This window comes from Lissotriton vulgaris, chromosome 2_1, assembly GCF_964263255.1.
Source record: "Lissotriton vulgaris chromosome 2_1, aLisVul1.2, whole genome shotgun sequence".
Taxonomy (NCBI): domain Eukaryota; kingdom Metazoa; phylum Chordata; class Amphibia; order Caudata; family Salamandridae; genus Lissotriton; species Lissotriton vulgaris.
Window position 1 is genome coordinate 1,346,939,643 of NC_141687.1, and position 27,780 is coordinate 1,346,967,422.

The 27,780-nt window shown below is 45.4% G+C and overlaps 1 protein-coding gene across 1 annotated transcript in view; it reads left to right on the forward strand.

Moving 5' to 3' along the window:
* LOC147732589 (uncharacterized) overlaps window positions 1-27,780 on the forward strand; it is a 428,162-nt gene that overhangs the window by 340,711 nt on the left and 59,671 nt on the right. Inside the window, exon 7 of the mRNA XM_086957108.1 lies at window positions 19,488-19,674. Coding sequence (XP_086813234.1) covers window positions 19,488-19,674 — 187 coding nt within the window. The remainder of the gene's footprint in view (window positions 1-19,487; window positions 19,675-27,780) is intronic.

The following is a 27,780-nucleotide window of genomic DNA, read 5'->3' on the forward strand; positions in this document are numbered from 1 at the left end:
CTGACCATGCCAATGCAGATGGCCTTTCCTGGTTTTTTCACTTCTACAATGAGAACTACCTGGGGATAGAATAGCAGCCCATCGCCTTTCATCTGAGAAGTAGGTAGGGAGTGTGTGGGGGGGGGAGTGGTGTCATGTAGGAAAGTACCGCTCTTATATTGTCACCAACCGCCCGCTTATTGCCCTAATGCTGATGATTATGACCCTGCGCTGGAGCCTGCTGCCCAGGCCCTAGTGCTCTATCCCTAAAACTGATATGTGTAATTTAGAAACCCCAATTGGTAAAAAAACTTTTAGCCCCCTTATAAGTCCCTGGTATATGGTACCAGTTGTCCCCGGGGCATGGGTGTTAAAGGGCTCACCAGGGCCTGAAGCACTGTTTGTGCCACCCTGAATAAACCAAGTAAATTACTGACGGCAGGCCTGCCCTGGCAAACTCCAGGAGCAGTGTAAACTGCTTGAACTCGACTTTGCCCTCACCATGTGTGGCAAAGTCAATGCACTATTTTTAGTAATGTCCTTATATTCAGGGGGCTGTTAATATATGCTAGTCATCCCTAAGGAAGGTCAAGGTGCATTATATTAAAGGTGTGGACATTTAAGTGCAAGCTAATATGTTCCTATAGTGTATTTACTATTAAAAGACACAATAAGTGATAGACTGTCTATAGGATAACATGGGCTGGCATCCGGACAAACCAGAGGATGGTACCGCCTATTAATGTCATATATGGTATCAAAGAGCGTGTGTATCACCCCTGACACAAATCTTTTATCGAGGACGATGTGACGTGCACCCAGGCGGCTAACTTAAAGGTTGCCCACCTGATTTATGCAAAAGAACAATTGATGGACAGAATGCAGAACAATTCATACATTCACCCCAGTACAAAGATCTGGGCCTAAATCCATCGTTTTTTTACTCCCCATGCCATTCCAGTTTGAACCCAGCCATATACAAATCAGTAGTGCCCTATGACAACAGTCAATCCTGAACTGCCAGACATGATTTCTCCAGCATTTCCTTTACTCTGGCGTGAAACTTTCCCCTTGCTAGCAGGTATGAACTCTCCCAGGAGTCAGAAACAATGGCCTGGAGAGGAGTAGGTCACATCTCCCTTCCTGTCAGCTAAACCTTAGAGTCCTTAACGGATGATTTAAAGACAACATCCCACCAGCACCAACACACTTCTCCACAAGTACGACTTCACACCTTGACTACATGCTGATGACACTTCCGCTGTATGGAAAAATCAGTTCGTTCAAGATCGGGGAAAGTGCTTCAAGCGATCACCAGCCTTTAGAAGCCACACTAGGCGTGTCTAGCGAGAATAAAATCGTGGTCAATTGTAATATTGGTACAGAATAATTTAGTCTCCCGGCTCCGCTGACCCCCGTCCTCCGCTCGCTTATCCTGTCGAATATCCTGATCTCCTGCCCTGGATTCGTGTGGGTGAACTAGTCTGCATCCCGATGGTGTGATCGCGGAATTTTTCTGATGTTCTGGTGTGAAGTAACATCGGAAATGTTTTGAGACCTAACCCAGACTGGAAGCCGGGGTCTTGATTTCTGGTCTACCCGGGTCCAAAGTGAACAACAACGGACTGCCGAGGGTGGTTGGGTCCGGTCCCTGGAACTTTCGAAAATTTCTCTGAACTACTTTGCAACCATCTGCTGCCTGGTGCTGTACCTGAGGTGAGGCGACGGGTGGTGCGCGGTGCTGCATCGCGGGGGGCCCCGGCCCGGAGGCCCGGCACTAGCACCGCTGGTGTCCCGGGGTAGGGGTCCCGCCGCGCGTTGCTGCATGTTTCTGGCCTGTCCCTCACGGCCTGTTTCAGCTCCGGCGTATCCTGCCCCGGAGAGGGAGCCTCTCCGTGGGGATCGTTATGCCTGCGGCCGAATGGAACCCGGTGGAACGGACTCAATGTGGCCCTTCCTTGCGGATGGTAATGGCGGAAGTTGCGGCGCTTCACGCGATGGCGAGGGCCCATGTCAATCATTGGCTGTCGGCAACAGATGGAATCATAGGACCGGAAACGAGCCCTGACTTGCTCTTTGAGACCCGGCAGCCGACTTCCCCCCTGTTGGAAGCCCTACTGGTGTGTTTGGACCTGGTGCTGGAAGCTGTGCCTGCCCCCGAAGAAACGGAATTCATCGTGTGTGCTGAGATTGGTGACTCTCTTAAGTTCTCGGAAACATCGGTCCTACAGTTATCGGAGCATTTCACTGCTTCCCCCATCCTGGACACTGTTGGCCCACACTTTGATCTGTATCGGAACGAGTCGCACCCCCTCCCCAATCAGTCTCCCAATGTGGCGGATGGAACGATGCTTGGCTTCGGGGACGGGGAGGGACATCGTTGGTGCAAGCTGAGTGCGTTGGGACCTGCTATTCCTCTCCTAATTGCTGACTCAAGCTCCGGCTGCTTCTGTGTGAACTTTGACTTTCCGGGGATGTGGCTTTTCTTATCCGAGGGACACGGCAACTTTGTTAGACGGGGCCAAGGCTGAGATTGTGGGTTGAATCGTTTCCGATGGATCTATTGGTAACTGGACTGCTTCATCAACAGACGGACTCCGGGGCGGGGGGTTTGTGGTTCCCCCTGGGGTATTTTTGTATGGTGGACAACTTTACTTGTGTTGGCTTAGGGGGGCCCCTTTGATAGGACGGGGGGGGGGGGAGAGACCGGGAGCGCATAGACTATCGCCCTCCTCCGCTTCCCCGTTAGGTGGGGTTTCCTTTCTTTCTCTTTTTTCTCTTCTTCTTCTATATTTCGGGGTTGGTTCTCGGGCGACAGGCACACTGCTGGGGGGGGGGGGCCGTAGTCATCTGCAGGGGTGCAGGGTGGGGGGTTGGGGGAGGGGATCTTTCGTTTTTATTTTGGTTTCTATGGCCTTTTTTCTCTTCTTTTATCTTTCTTTGTCTTTTTCTTTTCTGGGTCAGTGCAGTGGGTTTCCTTTGGTATCAATCCCTGCTTTTTCATCTGTGCCTCAATTTTCGTGGTGTTTTTTGGGTCTTAGGGCAGGTAACTGCAGGCGCGAATTGACCGTAATATTCCTTCACATCCTGACCTCTTGTTTCAGTGCCATTGATTTGATAGATTACTGTCTATTGTCGATACTTTTACTATTCTGACTGCCATTTTCGCTGCTGGGAAATTGTTCGGCACCTGATCCTTCCATCTTATATTATAAAATGAAAACCTTTTATATCCTGTTTTTCTAATTGTGCTGTTCAGTGGCCAAGAGTACACTAGCAAGGAGATTCTGCTCCCAGAGGTGCTGCATGTGATTAAAATTGCTCTTTGTTAATCTAACTGCTTAGCGCCCGGCCCCCGGGGTTGTAGGCCCATACTTGTATTTTGTTTAAATGTCAATAAAGGTTTTCAAAAAAAATAATAATATTGGTACAGAATACACTGCCAATTACAAACGAATAAGGTGTAAGACCACAGAAATTGAGGAACTATCAACTAGTGCAAAAACAATCATGCACCGGGTATCCTGCTCAAACATAAATCCGCTAGACGCCTGGGAAGGCTTTACAACAGAACTGGGAGCCAAACATGCTACCGAGCTGAAAACCCATAAAGGGATCACCACCCGGTCTTCACATGTAAAAAGTACAACACCAGAGATAAAAAGAATAAAACGCGAAATAAAAAAGACATTGAAACAGCTCCGAAATGAACCCAACAATGAAGGCACTCAAAAGGAGCTTCGGACTCTAAAAAGACAACTAAAAAAGATGACCTGGGAATTAAAAAGACAACAATGTGAAGATCAATGGATAAAAATCGTCCATAGCTCAAAACAGAAGAATAGCTCCAGCTTCTGGAAAATAATCCACTTCCTTCAACAGCCAGGCCACAAGGGCATTGACTCTAACATATCTGAATCTGACTGGGCCAATTACCTATTTGCACACTTTAACACAGCTGACTCAAAAACAAATAGCCCCAGAGGGGGAGACTGGTCAGACGACGCTGACCAGAACCTCAAACATCTCGGTACACCCATAAAGGACGAGACCTCAGCCTATAAAAGGAAATTTTCTCCGCCCCACAATTCAAACGCATGCATAGACTCAAAACCAACCACCAACTTAACAGCAGAGAATAACCCACACCTAGAAATAGCAGATAGGATCAAGAAAAAAATCCTAAAAGGCAAACTCGAGGGGGCCCCAGGCCCAAATGGGATCCCGCCAATACTGTACAAAAATGATGCTGGCTACTGGAGCAGCACCTTGGCACCGGTCTTTCTCAAAATAAGGGAAATAACAACAACACCAGCATCCTGGAGAGGCTCGATAATAAGCCCGATTTACAAAAAGGGCCCCAGGAACGACCCAAGCAGCTATCGCCTCATAGCTCTGATGGATACAGAGGCAAAGTACTACGCGGGCCTCATCCTAGAAGATCTGACCGCTTGGGCAACCGCAAAGAACATCATCCCAGCAACCCAAACTGGATTTCACAGTGGTCAGGGCACTACGACGAACATCATGGCGCTAACCCTCCTGGCAGACTCGGCAAAAGCCAGCAAGACTTCTGTGTCTGTGTTTCATCGATTATAGCGCTGCATTCGATCACGTAAACCGTCACAAACTCTGGCAGAAACTGAGCATTTTGGGAATCCCAGGCCCACTCCTACAGCAGTTAATACTGCTATACAGTAACACCTGGGTCAGGATAAAACTGGGACCTGGGACGCACCTTTCAAGAGAAATTGGGACCAGCAAAGGACTGAAACAAGGTTGCGTCCTAGCCCCAATGTTGTTCAACCTATTCCTTGCAGATCTCCCCAGAGAGCTAAATGCAGTTAAATCTCATGGGCCACGGCTGGGCAACACCACATTGTCAAATCTTCTTTATGCAGACGATTTAGTTCTCATTAGCCGGTCCCCTATAGGCCTTCAACACCTGCTGGAAAGAACTAACACGTTTTCCAAAAATAACTCACTGACAATTAACCTAAACAAAACAAAAATCATGATAATTAACCACCACAGAACATGGAACTTTACATGGCTACTGAAAGGACAGAAACTAGAGCAGGTAACCTCCTATAAATACTTAGGCGTCATACTAGATAGCAATGGCTTATTTAAACAACAACTAGAGTCTATCCGGCGGAAGGGCACGACATTCCATCTGTCGATAAAGCCGTTGCAGAATGCTCTTCCTGACCGGACACTGGGCCCCCTCCTACAGGAATTAAGAGCTCGCCTACAGCCAATGCTCACCTACGGCAGCGAACCCATGCGTGGTAAAGACGCAACGACATTAGACAACACCATCAGTCGAGCCTACAGGGCAATATTCCATCTGCCCACTTACACCTTGCCTGCCCAAATCCGCCTTGAATTCGGGCTGCAGAAACAAACGGTGGAGAGAAGAGGCGCACACATTAAAAGCTGGCGGAAAATCAGAGACGCAGAGTATGGATCCCTAAACACCCACCTGTGGACTGAACTATCCATTAGAGAAAATTCACCAGCAAGAAAATATCTAATGGAATCATTGGAGACCCTAGGACTAACAAACTTATGGGAGTCAGCAACTGATCCCAAGACTTTTAAAAAAAATGGTATCGAAGGTCATCAAGATGGTCTCATCTATCGAGGACAAAGCTACTCTTGCTAAGAGAGCACATGGATGGGTGGTATTGGAAGGCTACACAGCTCTCAAGCCACAACAGTATTTAACAACAGGTCTTATACAGACAACAAAAAATAAGTTCCTCAATATGCGCCTTGGCAATATACCGATAATGCCTCACTTAGCACCCTGGAAAAGAGAAAACGCAGCAAACTGCTGCCGACTCTGCTCTACTGGAAAAGAGGACTTGACGCACATAATCTGCATCTGCACAAAACTTCTGGATATAAGACGCTACCTGCTTCGGCCCCTATGGATTCAGAAGGGAATAACAAGCTGCAGGCAGGCTGTGATGCTCTGCTTTAACCCTGGACAAACCCAGTTAAACTGTAGAACAACAAAATTCTTCGACATTGTGGCTAACAGATTAAAAGAATCAGCTGCCGGGCCAACTGGAAGCACTGCTTAAAACAAAAAACTGTTAGCATCCAGTCGCCCCAATGGACAGCAACAAATCAAAATGTGTTTTATTAACTAACAAGGAGAACTCTCCTGTTATTTTAATCACAAACACTTTAGTTAGAGATTGTCTTATAAATTTGCTTGTTTTAATAATTGTGAGTTTTTATTAACTGTGCAATAAATCTTTATACTTATACTTCCTGTCAGGCTGGCTATTGAAGTGGCACATCAAGACTTTGAGTTTCAAAGGCTGAACCGCCTGTGATTTGCAACCAGGTGCCCTCTCCTGTCCCCGGGCACATTTGCGCTGATGCAGGTGGGAAAATTAGGTATACAGAAGGCTAGCCACACCTCTTGGGTGGGCTACGTTGTCTGTACAGTGAAGTAAGACTTCTGTCATTTTAAAAAGTAGTAGAATAGTGAGTTCTGGGGTGAAAAGGTGACCTACAACCCCTGATGTCGTCCCCTCCAGGGCAGATTAGCAGAAGGGGCCAGTAGGCCATTGGGCACTTGCACCCACACTCCTAATAACCCATAATCTAGGATTTAAGGACTACCCCTTACATCAGAACCCCAGTTCTGAGTCCGCTTGCAAAGAGGCAACCTGAGTCTGAGGCAAAGGGACTTGCACAAATGAAAATAGGGCTACTCTCTACTTGTTGCAACACTCTTGAAACTGCACGACCAAAATTCGTCCCTGACAGAGGGAACTCTGTGAGAGCCAGAAACAATCTCAGACTTCCCTCGACTAGTGGGACAAATCCCTTGCAAACTGCAGGTAAAACAAGGCACCGGATCTGAAGAATTTCTGGCCATCGGGCCTGTCAAGAGATCGCCCAAAACCAATGATCTAGTGCATTGTTGGTCGCCAGTCTGGCAACTGACCCCTTCCTGCGACGCTGCATCTAGAGCGAACTACATACAACTTTCGTCCAATGTCAGCCTGGGCCCAGTTGTTGAGATTATGCACCTTGTTTGCCAGCAGCACAGTGTAAGCAGTAAAAACAGTTCTCCTGCTGCTCCCGTTCAGTACCAGGGACAGCCAGGTCAACTCTGCACCCAGGCTCCACGGACCAGGTAAAATTGAGCTGACTGTTGTGACATGGTCCTGGGACCACCATCACTCTTCCTTGAGTTCCACACAACTCGACCTTCAAGTGACCAGTGGTCACCACCACTTTTCCCATTGACCGCAATGCAAATATTCTGCAGTAATAAATTGCTGTGATATGTTTTCTTCTAAAATCTATAACTCTGATTATATGATTCTGATGACGTTCATTTTAGTGTCTTAATTGAGTTAAAAATATACTTCAATATTATAAATTGGTGTTGGATTTCTTTAGAGTTTTGTCAATTATTTTTCGTTCATGGTGGTACTCTGAAATGCTTAGCACATGATCCTCTAGTAAAGACTAACTACTCTTTGCTCCACTACTAGTATTGAGCTAAGGATTTAATATTGTGAATCCAAGGACCTTATTTGGGGATTGTGAGGGTAGTGCATGGTGAAGTCTAATCAGCATCACAACATAATGCTCCACCTTCCTATAAATGCCTTCTCACATAACCATATGAAATGCATGTCTAAAACAAATTGTGTTCAGTTTCTTTCTTCTCTATCACCTCAACTGTTTTAATTTTCTTTCCACATCTCCCTGTTCTCACTCTTTCTCTCAATTTGTCTTCTCCGAACCCATGGAGTCTACCGCTTCTTGTACAATTGTTGCTTTCTTGTGTGGTCAAACATAAATGTTGCCTAGCAGTAGTGTGTCCCAAGCTTTCAATTCTGCTATTTTTCTTTTGTATGTAGCTCATGCTATAGGACTTTTACAGTCGCCTTGAGCCTCAGGCCATTCGCTACCTCTTGTTTTGAGCCCTCATGCATCACCACGATTACAGATTTTCCTTTTTCGTCATTTTTAGGTTCCAAATCTTGTAGGAATTTGTGTCTGCTCTACCTTTTGGCACATAGTAGCAGTGCCCTTAATGCTGGTTTATTTTGCATTACTCATAGGCTCCATACAGGTTGTTAAAGTCCGTGCAGCTTTAAATATTTATTCAGAAGTTCTATATATTTGTTTACATTTGAACAACGGATACGTTTATTCATGGGAAGCAATGTTTCTGAGTTCGGTAAGAGTAATCTAATCTCAGTCTTATATCATATCTAAATTGTATTCAGTTAAACAGATTCATCGCTCTGCATCTTGAGGGCACAGATTGCTCAAAATTCACTGACATAGAATCTCCATTAATGGTTTCCACACTCCTTAAGATATCCTATGGGATGCAATCAAGTCTTAGTTCAAACATTTAAGTGTCAGTATTGTCCATAGTCTGATGCCACCGTGCCAGCTGTGGTGTTTCCTTTTTATTACACTTTTTTTTTTTACGGCTCAAAGATATTACAGAACCACTTACCAACCTTTTAAGTCAGCTGGCCTTAAAGAAGAATAACCCTGGGATCAAGAGGAATGTTTGCAAAACCTTAGCCAGAACTAAAGACATTTTGCAGAACCTTGGCTACTTTGGTATAACATTGCCATCTTGGGGCAACGTCACCAAATATGTAAGACATCTCCTCTTTTCCCACATTCCAAACCAATTGTCCTGACTCGCTGTGCACTATATATGAGGATGACGAGTCGTTTAAAGGGTCTTAAAATGTAGCTCCCTCTTTATGTTGCTAATTAAGCTTCTGTAAAAGTCATTTTTTAATATTTCCCTTTATCCCTGTGAGATCTTGTTGCTTGGTGCTGTGTGTATATATTGTTTTAAGTCTGAAGATTAGAACCAATTACTTCATTTGGGCATAACCCAGCCTTTCCTGTTTGCCCAGCTGAAATAGTTTTGCATTCCAAGAAGGTTTTAACCATGCCGCCTTTAAATATATCAGAGATCATTCTGTATCCCCTTTCTCTCCAATTGTGAAATGGGCCTTCTTGCTGGGTGGTGGCACATTCACTAAAAGGCATACTTTACTCAATTTTCCCACTGCTTTTATTGTTCCTTAGTGGAATTTTAATCTCATTGATTTTCTTAACGGCATACCTATTTGAGCCAATATACAATTGCTTGATTTGATTTCTCACTTTGACGAATACCTTGTTGGTGGTAATAATTTAATATTAGGAGAGTCACACAACTTCGAGCCCTCTCAGATTGTCCACCTTTCACAGTTTTCTACCAGATAAGATGGCCCCTCCTATCTGCCCAACCTTCCAACTCACTAGCATTTGCCATCCGTATGGCTCAATCCATTATCCCTTCTCCTCATCCAACCCAAAAGGAGCAGCAGCTAGATAGACGGGACCTAGAACTTCAGTATTCTATTCTGTCGATAGTGCGCCACAGAACAGAAGAGGTGCAGGACTTTTTGGGGTTCACTTGCTACAAAAAGCAAGACTGTGACCCAAGTGCATCATTTTTCTGTATCAGCATCTACTAGGCTTTTGTCAAAAAATTCACATTTATGCCTACTGTCTAGGTTATTTTGGCAGTTTCCACTATTTTCTCCAGCGAAGTTTCCATGGCTGTTTTGTTGTGTAGTTCCTATAAAACCTATACAAGATCTGCGCGTTTAGACAACATACACTGTAGAATTAGTGTCAGACTGATTTTAGACACCCCCCACGGATATGTTGCCCTGTGTACCAGCTAGCTCACAGTGCCACTAGAAACTCCTCTTACCAAGGAGAGAAAAGTTCTTGGCAACTATTAAACATGACAACCCTGATCCCTCAGGACCATGGAAACAGTGTACTACTTTTCGCTCAGTCACTCGTGCTCACTTAGGGCCATATGTAGGTAATTTAGAAATACTGATTCCTAAATGCCGAATTTTACTGAATCGGTGTTTAGAAATCGGTATTTCCAATGTACGTAATAATTCGGTAATTATTACCGAATCGGTAAAAATCTGTAAATATTTACTGAATCCACAATATCGATCGGAGTTTCCGAATCTGTAAATTCCGAATCTGTAAATTCCGAATCTGTAAATTCCGAATCTGTAAATTCCGAATCTGTAAATTCCAAATCTGTAAATTCCAAATCGGTAAATACCGAATTGGTAAATACCGAATCGGAAATTCAAATACACAGTAATTGAGGAATCAGCCAATCCTGTGCAACCACAACCCCTCCCAACCAGGACAGGAAGTGGCCACACCCAGACAGGTGCACACAATTAGAACCTTCTGGAGAGGCTGGGAGTGCAGAGGAGAGCAACATAGACACTGCCTGAACTTACTCAGAAAATCTTGCTCAATGGCCAGCCAGGACACAGAAGGAGGGGAAAGAAAGAGGAAACTCAAATTCAGCCAGGAGGAACTGCAGGTCCTTATGGAGGAGGTAGTTAAGCAGCCCACCAGGATTTTTGGAAAACAGTCCCTGCAAGTAGCAGAAACGCAAAATCTGGCTTGGAATCCACTTCCAGGTGAATACCATTGGAGTGACCCCTCGGGACATTGATGTGCTGAAGAATCGCTGGTATGACCTCCGGATCATCACCAAGAGGGAGATGGCTGAACACAAAAAACAAGCCAGCCTGACGGGAGGAGGAAGGAACAGGACACCTGTCCTGACTGAACTCGAGAGACTTGTGGAGTCCCCGATTGAGCAAGAATAGGGGATGCAGACAGCTCTGCCAGAGCTGCTTCAAAACAAGGTAAGAAGCATGCACAGCATTGTGCCCTTCCCTCCCCTATCCCAAATCCTCAATTGGGCTATGTGAATACCACTCCAGTACAGGTTTTACTTCAGACCAGCAATGCATTATGGGAGATGTAGTCAGTGAAACCCCTATCATGACAGGAATAGCACTGGACAACCAGGCCAGTGACACACATCAGCGATAAGCAGGCAGAGGACAATGAGATAGTGTTGCAGAAATGTGTTTTAATTGTTGCAATGCATGACTGCAGGTACACTGAGCTGATGTAGAATTTTTGCCCACAGGTGAGATCTCACGCAGGACTGCGCAGGACAAGGGAGAGAGGGCACCCCAGAAGGACACCACAGAGAAGGCCACTACAAGTGCAGGCCACACAACACCACCACAGCCAGCCTCACCAACATCAACACCACCTGCAGTGGTGTGACCTAGAAGGCGTGCTGTTGCCTGACTGCTGGAATTTGAGTCCTCATCTGAGGAGTCCATGGGGCGGGGAAACTCCTACTGGGCCACAGGATGTCAGCAATGCTTGTTTGGTGGCCATGACTGAAGGAGCACACACAGGTGCCAGACGCCGCCACAGGGCTCGTGTGACAAGTCCACCTCCACAGGATGAGAGCCATGATGTCTTTGGCGGGCTGGAGGCAACCATGTTCAAGGTGCAGCTCCTACAAGGAAAGGCAATACTGTCAGTCCAACGACAAATGAGGTGCCTCAATGATAACATGAGCAACATTGACAAGGGCATCAACTCAATGACAGAGGGAATGAAGGAGATGGCAGCGGGCATGCGGGACATGTCCCAGTCTGTGATGCTGCTGTGCAGCAAAATGGATGAGTACAGAGTTACAAGGCGCAGGGAGAGGCAGAAAATGGGGCAACATACGAGGGCAGTGAACCTGCTGGCAACTGCCACTTCACTACTATGCAGGTGCTCCGTGGCCATGCAGGAGGGGCTTGCGCACTGCAGCACAGATGTGTCTAGGGGACTGGTAAAGGTCACCACTGCTCTGGAAGTGCTGCTTACGAGTCAATCTGCCACCACGGGTGCTGACGAAGTTGCAGACAGCGAAGACACAACCAGTCGGAGCAGCATTACTCCCCCCTGTCACATACACCCGGAGAAGCAGCAGACGGCATGGGGCCGCCACTGATACCACAGCCAGTGAGGAAAGCCAGTCAATGCCATCCAGCACTGTTGTGCGTGGACGCAGACGGTGATGCAGCCCACACTTTTAGGACAGTATTGGGTGGAGTAACCCAATACTTCCTACTATGGATGTGACAAATTGCAGGATTTTGTTGTGGCGTAGTGCCCAGAAATTAAACTATGTCACTACATTCAACAACTGGCTGTGTCTCCTTACTTACTTAAAAATAGTTGCATGTGATCTCTGCCCGTCTCTATTTCCCATTTGTTGCTGGTGGCACTTCTGCTGCGTTGGGCTCTGGCTGTGCAAATTCATCATCATGGTCCTCATAATCTGTTAATTCCACTTCTGTACCTTTCTTTGTGGCAAGGTTGTGCGGCATTGCACAAGTTGCAATGATTTTGCAGCAGATGATGGGTGTGTCCTGACGTGCACCTCTGCTTTTGTGGAGACAGCGGAACCTGCTTTTCAATAGTCCAAAGGTGCGCTCCACAACGTTGCGAGTTGATTTGTGTGCCACATTGTATCGTCTCTCACTCGGGGTTGATGGGTTTAGTTAGGGGGTGAGGATAAAGGACCGCACAGCAAATGCACTATCACCTAGGTGAGAAAGAGAGTGCCATTAATCCCATATACCAATACACATTCATCTGCATTTAGTTTAAGGGAGTGTCACAGTGATTTACCTAGCAGGTATCCTTCTCCAAATTCTCCTGCAGTCAGGCGTGTGTAGATCCCACTGTTCTGGAAGATGTATGAATCGTGGGTGCTCCCAGGAAATTTGGCCACAATGTCAGTGATTATGTTGCCAGCATCGCAGATTACCTGCACGTTTATGGAGTGGGTGGGCTTTCTGTTCCTGTAGATATACTCAGTAGCTGCTGGTGGGCAGATTGGAATGTGTGTGCCATCAATACAGCCTATGACATGCGGGAACTGTGCCATCTGGTAGAAGTCTGTCTTGGTTTTCAGCAGTTTCGCTTGTGTGTGTGGGAAGCTGATGTAGTGATGCATTCTCTGCATCATGGCATCCAGGAACTTTCCGAAGAAACGGGACAGGCAACTCTGGAACACCCCGCCTACTGCAGCTATCACCCCCTGGTAACTGCCAGATGCGAGGAGATGTAGGCTACAGAGCACCTGCACATGTGGTGGTATGGGGTGCGCCCTTGGTGTTGGGTGCTCAAGGAGGGGGTGCAGGTCCCTTATCAAGTCCAAGATGGTGTGGGGGTGTAGCCTGTACCTTTCATGGATCTCAACCTCAGTCTGTTGGAAGAGTGTGATGCGCTGTCTGTAAATGCGCTCCTCCCATCTCCAGATCCTCACTCCTGCTGCCTGTAGACGTAGCCGCCTTGCAATCACATAGAAAGCCGCCATAGTGATCACACTGTTGCATTTTGGGATTGCTTATATACCATGTGGCTGATTACCACCTGCTTTCAATCAGTGTTAATTACCGACTCTAAAATAATGAATTTCTTGAAATTCGGTATTACCTAATTTACCTAAATCTCTTTTCTAGTTTTTACAGTTTCTTATTTACCGATTCGGTAAATAAGGAATCAGTAATTTTGAATCTGTGATGTTGGATTCGGTAATGATGAATCGGTATTTACCGATTCATATTTACCGAATCCTTATTTTTGGACTCCTATATCTCAATTGCCTAAATACCGGTCGGTAATGGGAAATTCACTGAATTTCGGCCGTTACCGACCGGTATTTAGCTACCTACATATGGCCCTTAGTCTCAGAGAGATACACAGAATAAACGAGACATTTTCAATAAGTATTTATTGAGCAATTGTAACTCTAGCGTTATTCTAGTGTAAAATAGGTGTGCTGAGGCAATAAGTATACAGTAACAGCTATGAAAAGCAATAGGAAAGTAAAAGGATGGTAGAGTTCTACCATCTTGCTATAACCATGAATACAGGCAAGTATAAAAAATACATGACAATAAAAAACGCACTCCTACAATGCTACCCTAACTAGATGTACCTAAGTGTACCTAGTATGTATGCATGTATTCAACCAAGAATCCCTCTAGGATAAAGTCAACCCCCATTACCTGAAGTGAGAAACTGTGGGGCCCCGTCCTGGTCTCGGGTTGGACACCCCGCAAGGGATCACAGACCACTGCAAGCTGGAGTGTCTGCATGCAGGGGCTTCAGCGTCTCGCGTCAGTGTGTCGGCATGGAAGTCCTGATCTCCTCTCCCTGTCTTAGCAAGATGTGATGTTTATATACACAAAGTTCTTGCCGGGGGTTCTACCTTACTGTGCTAGTGCCTGACTTAGGATGACGTCGGGAATGAATTTTATACATAGTTATTATGCAGGAGATGAGAGTCCAGCCAAGTTTCCAAGAATCCTTTTGCATAATGTATGAGGCTGCTACTAGGGAAATCCTGCGTTCTGTGTGCAGTGTCGTATTTAGGTAAAAGGTCAGTCCCCAAGAACCGTTATGTGTGTAATGTAGGGGAGAATATAGGCGATGTTACCTGAGCCTATATTGGGGTGCCTATATGGAATATAACAGTTTTCAAGGTGACCATGTGATCATCCCTGCATGCCTTTGACAAATGTTACTTGCTCATATATTATGCGCTCAGTGATGACTCCTTGGTCAAGGCTGTAATGTATGGTTTTCTTGGGTAATTTACACTGTTCCTTTCCACATCCTAGGGAGATATTTCGGAGACTTATTCGTAAGGTGAGGAATGTAAAGGGAGCTATATCTATCAAAAGGGAAGGGCACATACCTTCGGTAACAATACTTTTGGTGAAAACACGTAATCTGCAAATTCCTTACCACCCTCCAGCATCCCCTGATCAGTTAATGCGGTGTCTAATAAGTTCTCAAGGCATACAAAATAAAGAGAAACACCTTTACCTACAACCTAATCTGGTACAGATCTTCCTATATGATATAGATTGTCCCATTTATCACTCTCATAGAGTGTTAGTTTGAATATTGCACCTACCCCCTCCTGTTTATCATGAGACCCTCCTTGGACACTATGAATACAACCTATTCGAAAGATTTAATGTCCACTGGTACAGAGTCCACACTAAATAAACAAAACATGAATCATTAAACAAACACATAATCACAGGTATACTACTTTCAGCAGCACCATAACTCCTGAATCCTTCCCCTTTTTTCAGATAACTACATTCTTATGAAAAGGCAAATACATAATTAAAGCTGGCCCAAATTTCTGTGGCACTCTGAAATTACCTGCTCACTTCGTGCTGCCCAGGTGATTCTTGGATCATTCCCACATCTGTTCTCTTCTAGCATTTTATCATGTTGAGTCAGGGAGACAACCTCTCTAGTTGCAAATGGTAACACACCAAGTCAATCAACAAATACAGCAAGCACAAATGGCGAAAAAGAATTATAGTGTTTAATAAGAGCCTCCTTATCATGAAATCTCTCAATACTAGCATTACTGGATTGACAAGGGCATACATATCCTCAGCTGTTCAGACAAGAGGAAATTAGCTCCTTTAAAGATGTGCAAAACAAAACGACATTTGGTTGAAATATTATAAACATTTATGTGTATCTTTACAATAACACCCACAATGTTCACTCTTTAGTGCTGCTCGAAGGAACTTGCAGCAATCCCATATCGGCCTCAGACTAACAATTCGATATGACTCTTTCTGAAAACAGATTTTTCAAGGATCAGAACATGAATTTACTGATGCTCATAATCTGCGTCTCTAACTCATCCAGTTTTCTTCATCATCCATTAAATCCATGGGGCCCCTGTAGGCTGCTGTAACTGCAATTCCGAAGAAGACTCACTTGATCACATACGTTATACATCCCAATACACACACACACATATATATATATACAAGGAGGGCTAAATACTTATGGTTTAGTCCTTTCTTTGTCTTCAATATACCCTTTTGAAAAAACACATTGTTGAAATGCGGTGGTCGCTATGTAGTCCACCTTTTGTGTCAATGAAAAGGCAAATAAATTCCCATGTAACTTTGCGATCACATCATGTGATCAAGACAGTGGATACTGTCGAAACGCGTAATGGCGGGCATGCTGGGCAAGATTGAGCACAAATAAACGCACTTGTTTGGCACCATTCCTGGGTTCCTCTCTTCGTTTTCCTTGGCTGTTTGAGACTTGGCAGCACTTTGGATTTTCGAGACGAGTTTTCCTTGATATATATATATATATATATATATATATATATATACACGAGTGTACTCTGCTCAATCATAGGTATACTGGAGCAGAGTCAGCAGATCCATCATTAACATTGTACTTTCTAGTACAAGTAAGGATCTCTCACACTTCTTTCTCTAAATGTTGAAACTCCCAAGTTGATTCTCATCCCACAAACCAAATTCCTTGACATGCCTTTCGCCTCCACACTTCAAGAAGATCACTAGCATGTGGAAGACTCAAGCTATCCTAACACACTAGCATTGGTGAATTGCCATTTTGTAGACCATCATTCATACAACGCCTGCAAGATCCAGTTAGTAGACTGCAGTTAATGGTCCCAGTGACACTTCAAATTGTCCGGAATTCATTATCCTCCAAGATATGTTCACATTTGAAAACATAGGGGCCAGATGTACAAGCATTAGAAATACCGATTGCGTAAGTGGTATTCTCTCCAAATTTGAATTAGGAAATTGGTATTCTTAATGTATGGTTTTTTGTGTTCCCAAATAGTGATTCTTAGTAGTTTGCAAATCGGCCTACCGCTTGAATATTAATGAGGTAAGTCTAATTTTGCAAACTCTTTAGAATCCCCACCATCACAGGGATGGTGGCCTCTTGAGGTCAGCAGGCCTCTAGGTCTGTGATTGCTTTTTTAATAAAGCTTTTTTTCCCAAGCATCCTGTTTTCCTAAAAAGAAAACTGAATGAGTTCATAAAAAGAAACTGAAACGTTTGAGTTTCACTTTTTAAGAGTAGTCAGTGGTCCCTTGGGTCAATGCCTGATGTTAAAAAATAATTTAACATTCTCAAAGAGTATGGGATCCCGAGAAGACCCCTTCCAATATGCAAATGGATTGCCTCTACTTTTAAACAGGTGGTAAAGTATTACTGATTTGGGACCGAAATTCTGATGCAAAAACAGTAATACATACCATACCAATTCGGTATTTGGGAGGTACGCCTTAAATACTCCCCTTCCAAATACCGATTTGCAAATGCAAATTGCAACTCTGTAACTGGTTACTGAATCACATTTTGTCTGATTCTGCAAATCAGGCCATCTGCGACTGTAAAAATGTGGAGCTGAGAGGCTAAACATCTTAAATAACTGTGTGTGCTTTAAGCCAGTGATTCGTAACCTTTTGACTCCTGGTGACCTCCACTTAATCATTACTAGAACCCGAGGACCCCCACTGAATTATTTATTGGAGTTCAGGGAGCCCCACTTAGGGCCATATGTATCAACAAATTTCCCCATAGACACAGAATGGGCAAAACCCTTTGATACATCTGGCCCTTAGGGCCTCATTAGGATCGCGGACGGACTAGCGTCCGTCCGCGACCCCAGAGCAGGAGGGAACCTCCGCATGGCATGCGGAGTTCCCTCCTGTGCAATTAGGATGTGACCGCCACCCTGGCGGTCACATCCTCTATTTTTAACATTGCGGCGGGTGCGGCTTCAAGCTGCACCCGCGGCAATGTTAAAAATGCACGCATTGCATTTGCATGCAGTAAGAGGCAGGCACCGCGCGGTGCCTGCCGCTTTCTGCATGCAAATGCAGGGGGGTACCATAGGTACCCCCCATGTGCACCCCCCACCCCACCTTCACCTAGGGGGCCCGCAACGGGCCCCCGCAGTGAAGTTCCGTATGCTTTTCCACGGCGGAAAACCCGCTGCGGAAAAGCATAATTTACAGGCCATCCTAATATGGTGGGCGGTGTCTGGAAGACACCATCACCATATTAGAGCTTTTCCGCCGCGGTTGTAAGCCGACCGCGGCGGAAAAGCTTTGGATGGAAACCAGGACTCACCAGCCATCCTAATGTGGCGGTGGGTCTTTGGTCAGTCCGCTGCGGTTTTTCCGCATCCTCTGGGCCGGCGGTGGCTTCCGCCGGCCCCGAGGATGCGGAAAAACCGCAATCATAATGACCCCCTTAGTCTTTACTGGAAGCTCGGAATCCTGGCCTAAGCATCTGCAATTAAACATCTTGTTTTCAATGATTTGAACCGCAAAACAATTCACAAAAAATACAGAAAATAACCAACAGTGAAATATTTAATTTAATTCTTAAATGAATGTGGGGGAAAAAAATAAAAATTTTAATAGGTCCCTTTTTCTCCATTTTTAATATTTGGGGTTTTTATGTGTGTTTTAGTGGTTGTAATATGACTTATATTTGCTTTTATTAATGTCTTATATTTGTATTCATCTAGGTCTATTTTATGGGGTGCTGACCTTTGTGATGGCAATTTTTAATCCAAGACTATAGGGTCTGGGCACTTGCCCATGTGGACTGTCTTAATGAAATGTTACTGTAACACACGCACTTTTATGGCCACCGGCCGAAATAAAGTCTCTTCTTTAAATAGGAAGGTTTTAGATTTTCTTACATTTATTTGAAGTCACTAATCATCCTTACTATTTCATGTTCGATTAACTTATACTGCTCCTACAAATAATCTTAGGGTACAAAGTTAATATTTAACCTCCAATTTCAAATTCCTTTACATTTACAGAAGGTTCTAACATTTTCAATTGATACATTTTGCTTCTTTATTTATATGCACTTTATTAATCCTATTAATCTGTTAATAATATTTAATTTTCTAAGCTGTCAGGGACCCCTTGTGTAGGCTTTGCGGACTGCCAGGGGTCACTAGACCGCAGGTTAAGAACCACTTAACCTGGGTCACCTCTCCTTCTTGCACCTTTACCCTGTTTATCTTTTACTGGCCTATTCTTCCTCCTCTCTGTCAGGGAGATTTGTCTGCTCAGAAGCCCAAACAGATCCATCTTTTGAAATAATAACTTTGCCTACTTTATTCATTTGCTTTTCTCCCATTTCCCAGCAATGTACTTCACAAAGAACCCATTGCTTTGTATTTTCCTTTTGTCTTAAAACCTAATATTAATGTAATAACTTGGGCAAAAACATTACTTTAGACCTTTCATGATTTTTTCAATTAATGTTGTTGAAAATTGCATGTCTTCAGCTTGCGGTAAATTCAAGGTTCATTTTGACTCTACCTCAAGAGGCAATGACAATATGTAGTAGGACAAAGAAGGGGATTAAAACCATGACATAATGGGTTATTTTGTCTCAAGCTCTTTCTTAGCATAAGGATCAAAGGCAGCAAATGGCATATGTGATGTTAGTACAAATGAGAATGTCACAACAATAGCCACTTTAAGTAGTGTAGAAATGGGAAGAGTGATAGTAAATATGTGGCCAATTATAAAATGACCTCCCCTGGTTTTTGTGCTTTCTTTTGATGGTATTTGCAATGGATTCTTATTTTATTGCACCTCTTTCTAACATTCCCTATGTAGCCATGATAACATTAAATGGCAATGTTTTATGTACTAATTACTTTTTCTCTGACTTTAGATTCAATGATGTGGACATGTTTACCACCTGTCACTTGTGATTGTGGTCCAGGGCCCCGCTATGGACATTCTTCTGTTGTGTACAATGATGCAATGTATGTCTTTGGAGGGCTGGTTGGTATGGTTGAAAAGAATGACTTTTGGACATGGAATTTCTACAGTCAAGCCTGGAGCATCATCAAATCAAGGTAAATACTGCAGGCAGAGCCCACAGAGTTTATATTTGATAAGAGATATAACTGTGCTTAGCCTCACCTTTATAATGAACCTGCTTTTGAAAAAGTTTGTCACAGCTTAAGTACACAATAGTGTCAAATGGTCCACAAGTAAGTATCAATAGCCCATAGAAGATGTATGAGACACACTTGCATGCCACCCTGCATGCTCTACTGCCTCCCCAAAAGAAAATCCCTTGTTAAATCTAAAATCCCTGCTTTCTACAAGGAAGGTTCCGCCACACAGATTAGGGAAGTATCAGGCACATGCATCAAAGGAAAAACCGGTCGCAATCAGGCAGATTCTCAGAATCTGCCCCTTTGAGACCGGTATTTTTGCATTTGGGATGCATCATCCCAAATGCAAAAATCGCAATTTAAGGACTCTCTAAATTACGATTCCTTACTTTGCAATTGCATTTAAGGAATCCCAAATTGAGATTCCTTAAATGCAATGCATTAAAGTTAAAAAAGTTAGCGATTTCGCTAATAGGAGTAGCAAATTACCATGAAGTTGAACTTCATGTTAATTTGAAAAAGCTTTGAAAAAAGCACTTTTGTGCATGTGTGTGTGCAACATATGTGCACAGATCTATTTCAGGGGTGCAACAGGGTGTCATATTGAAACCCTTGCTCCCTTGAAATTGCATGAGCAATTTTCAAGTACCTACTGCTACTCGCAAATTGCTCATGCAATCTCCAATTCATTCCTATGGGCCTGGAGGCCATAGGAGTGAATGGGACAGCATTCCTTAATTGCGATTAGCAATTAAGGAATGTGTAGGAATCGCTATTTTTATAGCTAATCCTACATGCATAGGCTTTTGCGATTCCTCAATTGCGATTCCTTAATAATCGCAATTAAGGAATCGCAAAAGCCTACGTTGATGCATGTGCCACTTTGTGCTTCCTTTTAAAATGGACAGACCGTTTCCTAGTGTCCATTTTCATTGACATTATTACAAATTCTCGAAGCCTGGATCCAGTTTACCTCCTTAGCTTGTTCTCTTCAGTACTGTTTCAGTGTTAATGATCACTTTTCTTATATTGGACCTAGAATGCTCTTTCTCTCTGTATCCATTAACAATAGAATATCTCCCAACATGTGTGGATCCGCAGAACGCCATTTTCTGATGTGTACTTCTAACTGCAGATTCTTGCCTTAGAATACTTCTAAACGCCAGACGACTGGATCCAGATGTTTTTCTCCACAAATGCTCCTGTACACTGCTAGGTATTGTCTTGAGACTCTGTGCTGGATGCATAGTGCCCCAGAAGTGACAGAGTGGAGCCCCATATAAGCGCCACTTCTATGCTCCATCCGTTAATTTCTTCTGTGCCTTCCAACATGGATCCAGAATTCTACTCCTAATATTGATTTTCAGAGGACTTCGGAACTAAATCTAGAGTGCCAGAGAACAATGTCCTCACCTAAAACAACACGATTCAAACTATGATGTGATTATAGAAAGCAGATGTCCATCACTGACCCACACAAGGTGTACCTCTGGGGTTTGAGTTTGGGACCCGACTCGAAGTTGTGTGTTAAATGCACCCAAGGTTATCCAGGCCTGAGAAATGAAGCTCTGCATTGCCAAACAAGAAAAGTAGTTGCAGCTCTCGTGTAAGTCCCACTCCAAGTAATGGACACAGACTTTATTATGCTTCCGGCCTTTCCCACAAGAGGTCATCTTCACTGTTGAAGCCTTCCTACAAGTCCAAATCAAAGTTCAAACACAAAGAAGCAAAGTGGGATTTAGCGTCTTCCTGCCACTCTGTATCCAAAGAGAAGGCGCTATGATGTTAGTGTTGGACCCGGCCTCGTGGCGTGGTTCCCCACCCCCCGCGAATCAGCTCCCCGTTAGCCCAGCTCTGTACATAGGGACCCCTAGCTGCCCTACCCATGTCCGACCCAACGCCCATTGCCCGCATCGGCCTGTCCCCGGCCACCCTTCCAGCCCGCACGTCCCAAACCCGCAAGGCCCCATAGGCCCATCGGCAGCCATTTTCCCTTCCCGAGATCCCTGATGTTGTGGGCCTAGCATGACCCCCAGCCACAGCGCAGCGTAGGCTCCAGACGCGCCAGCCCCCATTGGGAGGGTGAGGGCTACCCTAGTAAGAGAAGGTGAGAAGTTTCGATGGCACCTCCGGCCTCCCCTGAGAGACTGGTTTCGATCACACCTCTGGTCTCCCCCCTGAGGGCCAGTTTCAATGTCACCTCTGGCCTCCCCGAGTGCTGGCTCCAGACCTGCTGGGCGTCTGGGAATTCCCGGACGCATCCTCAAAGGGATCAAAGCACCAACCGCCGGACCTCACCCACGGACCGCCCCCACAGCCTCGGACCCCCCGCCTGCAAGGGTCTGGACATCAAAGGGTCACTGAACTATATCAAGGGTCGCCCCTGAACTAGCGGGCAGTTGTATCTTGGACAAGGAAGCCCTGCTAATCTGATTGCGGCTGAACTGAACCTCGTGAACTCTTTGAGCCATGCTGACGCTGTCGCGGCTCGTTCTAGGAACTGAACCATCAGAGCCCTGCTGACCTCGTCGCGGCTCGAGCTTGAACCTTGAAGACATCTACGGAACTCTCTGAGCCCTGCTGACGTGGTCGCGGCTCCCCCAGACCTTCCTCTAGAGCGAGCCCTGCTGACTTAGTCGCGGCTCGAGGAACATTCTAGTCCAGCTGGACTCTCGAAGCTACCATCCCTGAGAGACTATCCTCAAGTGCGTAAGTTCACCAGTGCGTCTACCATCTTCCGTATCCCCCCGGCTCGAGGATTGAGAGCTGTGCGCAGGGTACGCTACGTACTGGGCTACGAACTAAGACTGTCCCGCTACCCCTTCCCTAAAAGTCTTGAGACTCTCTGCGATCCCTTGATCGTTGTATATGTGTGGTATTACTTTTTCTTCGTGATTATAAAGAAGTTCATAATTACTCCATCGGTGTTGTGCCTGTTCATAAGTGTGGTGTGGTCCTCGTGTGTACGATTCGCTACTTGAGGTCTTCCCCGGTGGAGATCTCTCATAAGGCTCGGCATTATTGGTGGGAGAGGTGGGTCACGGAGGAGCGGGGTAGACTTAACCTCTGGGATCGCCCCTTTTAACAGTTAGTCAATCTCTCTTTAGGTCTCTGGTCACAGAGCTGATTTCACCAGCTCATCCCAGTATACTCCTAATTTCCTAGACCATTGGTGACACTGCAGCAGAGTGAAGCCTTCAACTAAGCCATGCTATGGTTTTTTGGTGCACTTTGAGTCCTTATAGTGTGCCTTTGCACCCCAAGGAATTGCAAGGGCCTCAACTTGGGTTGCTGCTGGCAGACCAATCCTTAGAGTCATCTGACCCTCAAAGGATCTGTTACAGACCCATTTCAACTCCTGTAGATACTCCCAGTCACAGACCTGCACTAAGTCCTTCCATGTGGATACAGGTCTCAGAAGAGGATCTGGTGATGATTCCGATGTCACTGAACAGACTTTTGCCTGATCTCAACTGATGTTACAAAACAAGGTTACAAAACCACAACCAATCATTATACAGCCTGACTCTGAACCAGTGCCGCTGTCTAGGTGGCTGGAACAGTAGAGGCTCCATTATATTTTTTTTGCTCTGAATATGAACAAGGCACACCCTAGGATGGAGATGATGGTGAGGAGTGGGGGGGACAACTTTCTCCCCACTCACTTTACCGATGATAACTTTTACATGGGTTTACAAGAGGCCAGTTGGGCTTGATACTGCCTCTGATGTTTTGAGTCTCCACTTGAAATACCAATGGAAGAAAATGCATCATTTGCAGCAGCTTCCTTCAGAAGAGACTAAACAAAATGTCCTTAGGTACATTTTGTAGCCTGAGCGAACCATATCTGACCCCATGTTCTCCTTTAACGAGGGTCTTGCTAATATCTTGATGGACTCTTAGTCAAAGCCTTGTTCCTTTACCTCAGTGAATGGGCAGGTGGCCAGCCTTCACAGTCTAGCTCCTGGTAACTCTAATTTTCTTCCAAAACATCCTATACCAGGGAGGCTTGTGATTGAGGTTTATACCAGTAAGGTAAACTCCAATTCATTATTCACGACTCCTCTAAATCGTATGTCTAACATAATTGGCCATTTGGCAAATGCAAGTTCTATTTTGCCAGTCTGACATTGCGATCGGTAAACACTGTATGTTTTCCGGGTTGCTATTCTCATGCCCTCTAGGACATGACCAGCAAGATCTTGTGATGGACCTGGAAGACCATATGGCCTCTTTGGCAATTTATAATGAACAAAACACAACCAAATAAGTGATTCTTGTTGGCCTAGATAATACCGATTACCTGTGAAGATATATTGAAATCAGTGTTGTGCTTCGCACTCTGGATGCATTCCAAGGGGCGTTTTAAACATGTCCAATTCCCTATTATTGATATGTCCTTTGATGGCTTGTGCCTTTTCTGGGTAAAAAAGCCAATACTGCCTTGAAGTGTTTTAAAGCAAGTAGACCCTAGTGTGCTCCTTGGCTTTGTTAACACCTGCCAAGCAGTTCAATCTTGAGCTCAAAAGGTTCAGAGGTTATTTCAGAGAGCTGGAGTACAGGCAAAGAGTCTCCCCAACCGATAGAACATTAACCCAAGTCTTTTAGAGGATGAGGGTCTGGCAGGCACCATGCATGTCAGCAGGGGCATCAGTCCCCCCAGTTCCCTTCTCCTTCAGTGGCAGCAGCCACCAAACCACTTTAGTTGGACCTTAGAAGTGGTGCATACAGATCCTGTCAAGGTAGGATTTTACACTTCCTCCCAAGGTGGCCATCCATCACGTCTGACAGATAGGTTCTACAAGTTGTTCACCATGGCTGTGCTCCACCTTTTCTTGTTGACCTGACAATTCTTACCCCTGCCTTACATCAGAATTTGTTTCAGAGGAGCACCTATCATTCTATTATAAGAGGTGAACGTGTTCCTCTCAAAGAGATGCTATCTAGAGGGTTTCAGATTCAAACAGTGAAAGAGGAGAGGGGTATTACTCTCACAATTTCCTTGTGCAGAAGGAGGACGGGGGTCTCTGGTCTATTTTTGACCATTTTCTTCTGAATGCTTTCCAGAGAAACAACCAATTTGAAATGCAAACTCTAGCCCAGATCTTTCCTCGGGGGATAAGATTGTGTTTTTGGACCTGCAAAACTTGTATTTTCATGTACCCATCCTGCATTCACATGAACCTGCGGTTCAAGGTAGGCCAGAGGGATTTTTCAGTGTGCTGTGCTCCTCTTCCTCAGTAGTGCGACTTGCTGGTCATGTAAGGGATGGCAGTGGTCTCTGCTCACCTTGAGATGTTGCCCCTACCTGACTGGCTGGTGATAGTAAGCTCGCCACATTCATATACAGAGTACCTCCAGGCGACAGCGAATCTTCTGACAAGGGGGTTCACTATCAGTGAGAAAATTTTGCACGTGACTCCTTCGTAGAGTTTTCCATTTCTTGGAGCATTCATGGATGCAGTGCATTTTAGGCCTCCCCTCCGTCGCAACAAGTCCAGGAATATCAGGCTGTGAACAGGATGCTTCAGTCTCAGTCCTGGACTTTAGTGGGAGCAGCTCCGAGGCTTCTTAGCCTTCTGCATCCTCCTTGTTGATTATAGCAGATGTGGACTCTGCAATGGAATGTGAAGTTGTAGTGGGCCCAGCATCAAGGAAATGTGACCGATGACTTCCACGTCTCAGAAGAGATGGCTCCCGATCTGCAGTGGTAGCTGCTCAAACATAATTGGTCCACTAGCAGGCCCCTTTCCCTCCCTCATACAGAGCTTAGGGTAGTGACGGATGAGCGCATGCTAGATCGGGGTGTCGTCTGGGGAAGGTAGAGTTCAGCAGACTCCGGTCTTTGATGGTTGCCTGGCTACTTTCTGTCTGTTGGAGTTGATTGTCGGTTGTCTGGCTCTAAAGACCTTCCTGTCATCCATCAAGGGAGGCTGGTGTAGGTTCTTGCGGACAACACCTCCGCCGTGCAGAGTGAGGTCTTGGTTCCTGTGTCATTTGGCTCTGTTCCTCAGGTGTTGGGTGAAGCATCCTGGTCATGGACCACCTGGCAGGGTCCTTAACCCGTTAAGTGCAGCGCACGTGCACTACCTCGGTAGTGCTGCGCACGTCCGCTGAAATTCGCGGCCCCGCCCGCGCAATAGAACGTTCCACACCAGCGTGGAACATTTAGCGCAGCAGCGGAGGGGTTAAATTCCAGAGCAGACAAGCAGATCACAAATGGCTTCTACTTCTCGAGGTGGCGCAGGACCTCTTACAGTTGGGAGAACCACTTTCGAGAATACGAAGTCCCAGAAATTTGGCGGTTTGGCACTCTATGAGAACACCCGCGAGGAGATGCCTTCTAGCTGGAATGGAACATGGGACTCTTATATGGCTTCCTTCCTGCTCCGAGTTCTGAAAAAAATCAGGGATGAATTCAACCAGGTCATCCTTGTGGATTCAGATTGGGTCAGGGTGTGTGGTCCCTGGACCTTCAGGGCATTAGCATCTCTCCTCTGGTCAGGAGTACCACCTTGGTAGATTCTGCTGTTACAAGTGCAGGGCAGGGTACTTCAACTGAATCTGCACAATCTACACCTCCATGCTCGAGGATTTGGAGGCGGAACCGGACTGCTTTGATCTGCCACCTGAAAATGTCAATTCTTGCTGCCAGGTGCTCTCCCACGAAGTCCATTTATGCTAGACCGTGGGACACATTTGGGGCCTGATGTGGTATCCACAAGGCTGATTCTTTATCAATCAATCAATCAGGGAAATTGTAAGTGCGCTACTCACCCGTGGGGGGGGTCTCAAGGCGTTTGGGGGTGGTCCGCTGGTTGGCTTAGCCCAAGAGCCAGGTCTTGAGGGTCTTTCTGAAGGTGTTCTTTACAAGAAAAGCTGTCAGATGTTCTTTTGTGTTTAGCCCAACAAGGCCTTACAGTAGTCATTATTAAAAGCTATGTCACCCCTTTCAGCCTGCCTATGTTTACCGGACCAACAATCCTTGTTTAATTTACCTGTTGTGATGAGATTTATGAAAGGTTTGACACACGTTTCTTCCCACACAGTGTTGCCGCAGTATGTCCTTAACTTAGTCTTTCTCACATGTACACACTTCAAGCCAATACATAGTTGCTTGCTGCAACGCCTGTCTTTTAAAGGTCATCTTTCTCATTGTGATTATTTCAGCTTGTTGCTCGAGGGAACTTCATGCAACGATGTGCACTTGCCCTTTACCATCTTTTTCCCCATACAAGTGTTGGTGAGGGCTCATCAGCCCTCTTACCTTAAGTTATGACACCCTTCCATGTTGGGTAATCCATCATCCTACCAGAGTTCTTTGCCCCCCGCCTCATCCATCGAAAGAGGAATGTAAGCTTTATCGGCTGAACCCAAAGGGGCTTTAAGCTTTTATATTGACTGTACCAAGAAACACCATGTGGATGAGCAGATTTTTATGAGGTTTTCCAGGTCAAAGAAAGGGAAGGCTGTGCAGTAGAGGACCCTGTTTAGGTGGATAATCCTCTGGATTAAGAGCTGATATGCACTGGCTAAGAAGCGGGTGCTAGAAGGCTTTAGAGCCCGTTCCACCAGGGCAAAGGCTACTGTCAGTAAGTTGGCATGTAGCGTGCCTTTCTTTGGCACCTCCCAGACTGCGACAAGGGCATCAGTGTATACGTTTATGTAGCACTTCAGCCTTGACCATCCGGTATGGCAAGGAAGTTAATTTTTTCCTTATGGTCCTTTAAGACTTTTTGGTCTAGTTCACTCCTCAGAGCCTTCACCGGAGGGGGTACTGCTTTGTTAAGTATTTTTTCGTGAGGAATCTGCGATTAGAAGTATCAATCAGAAAAACAAGTCTCTTATCATTGGTAATTCTCTGTTGATAGCATTTTCTGCTGTAAATACACAGGCTCTGCATACTCCTATCTTCTAGTGTTAGATGCAGATGTTCGCAATTTGTTGCTCCCATGTGCCATGGGAGGTACCTGTTGTGCGACCATCGCAGGGTCTGTAAATTCAGCTTCTCTCCAGACCACAACACCTTCTGCAAAGCCTAACAGTAGGAGTTGTGCACAA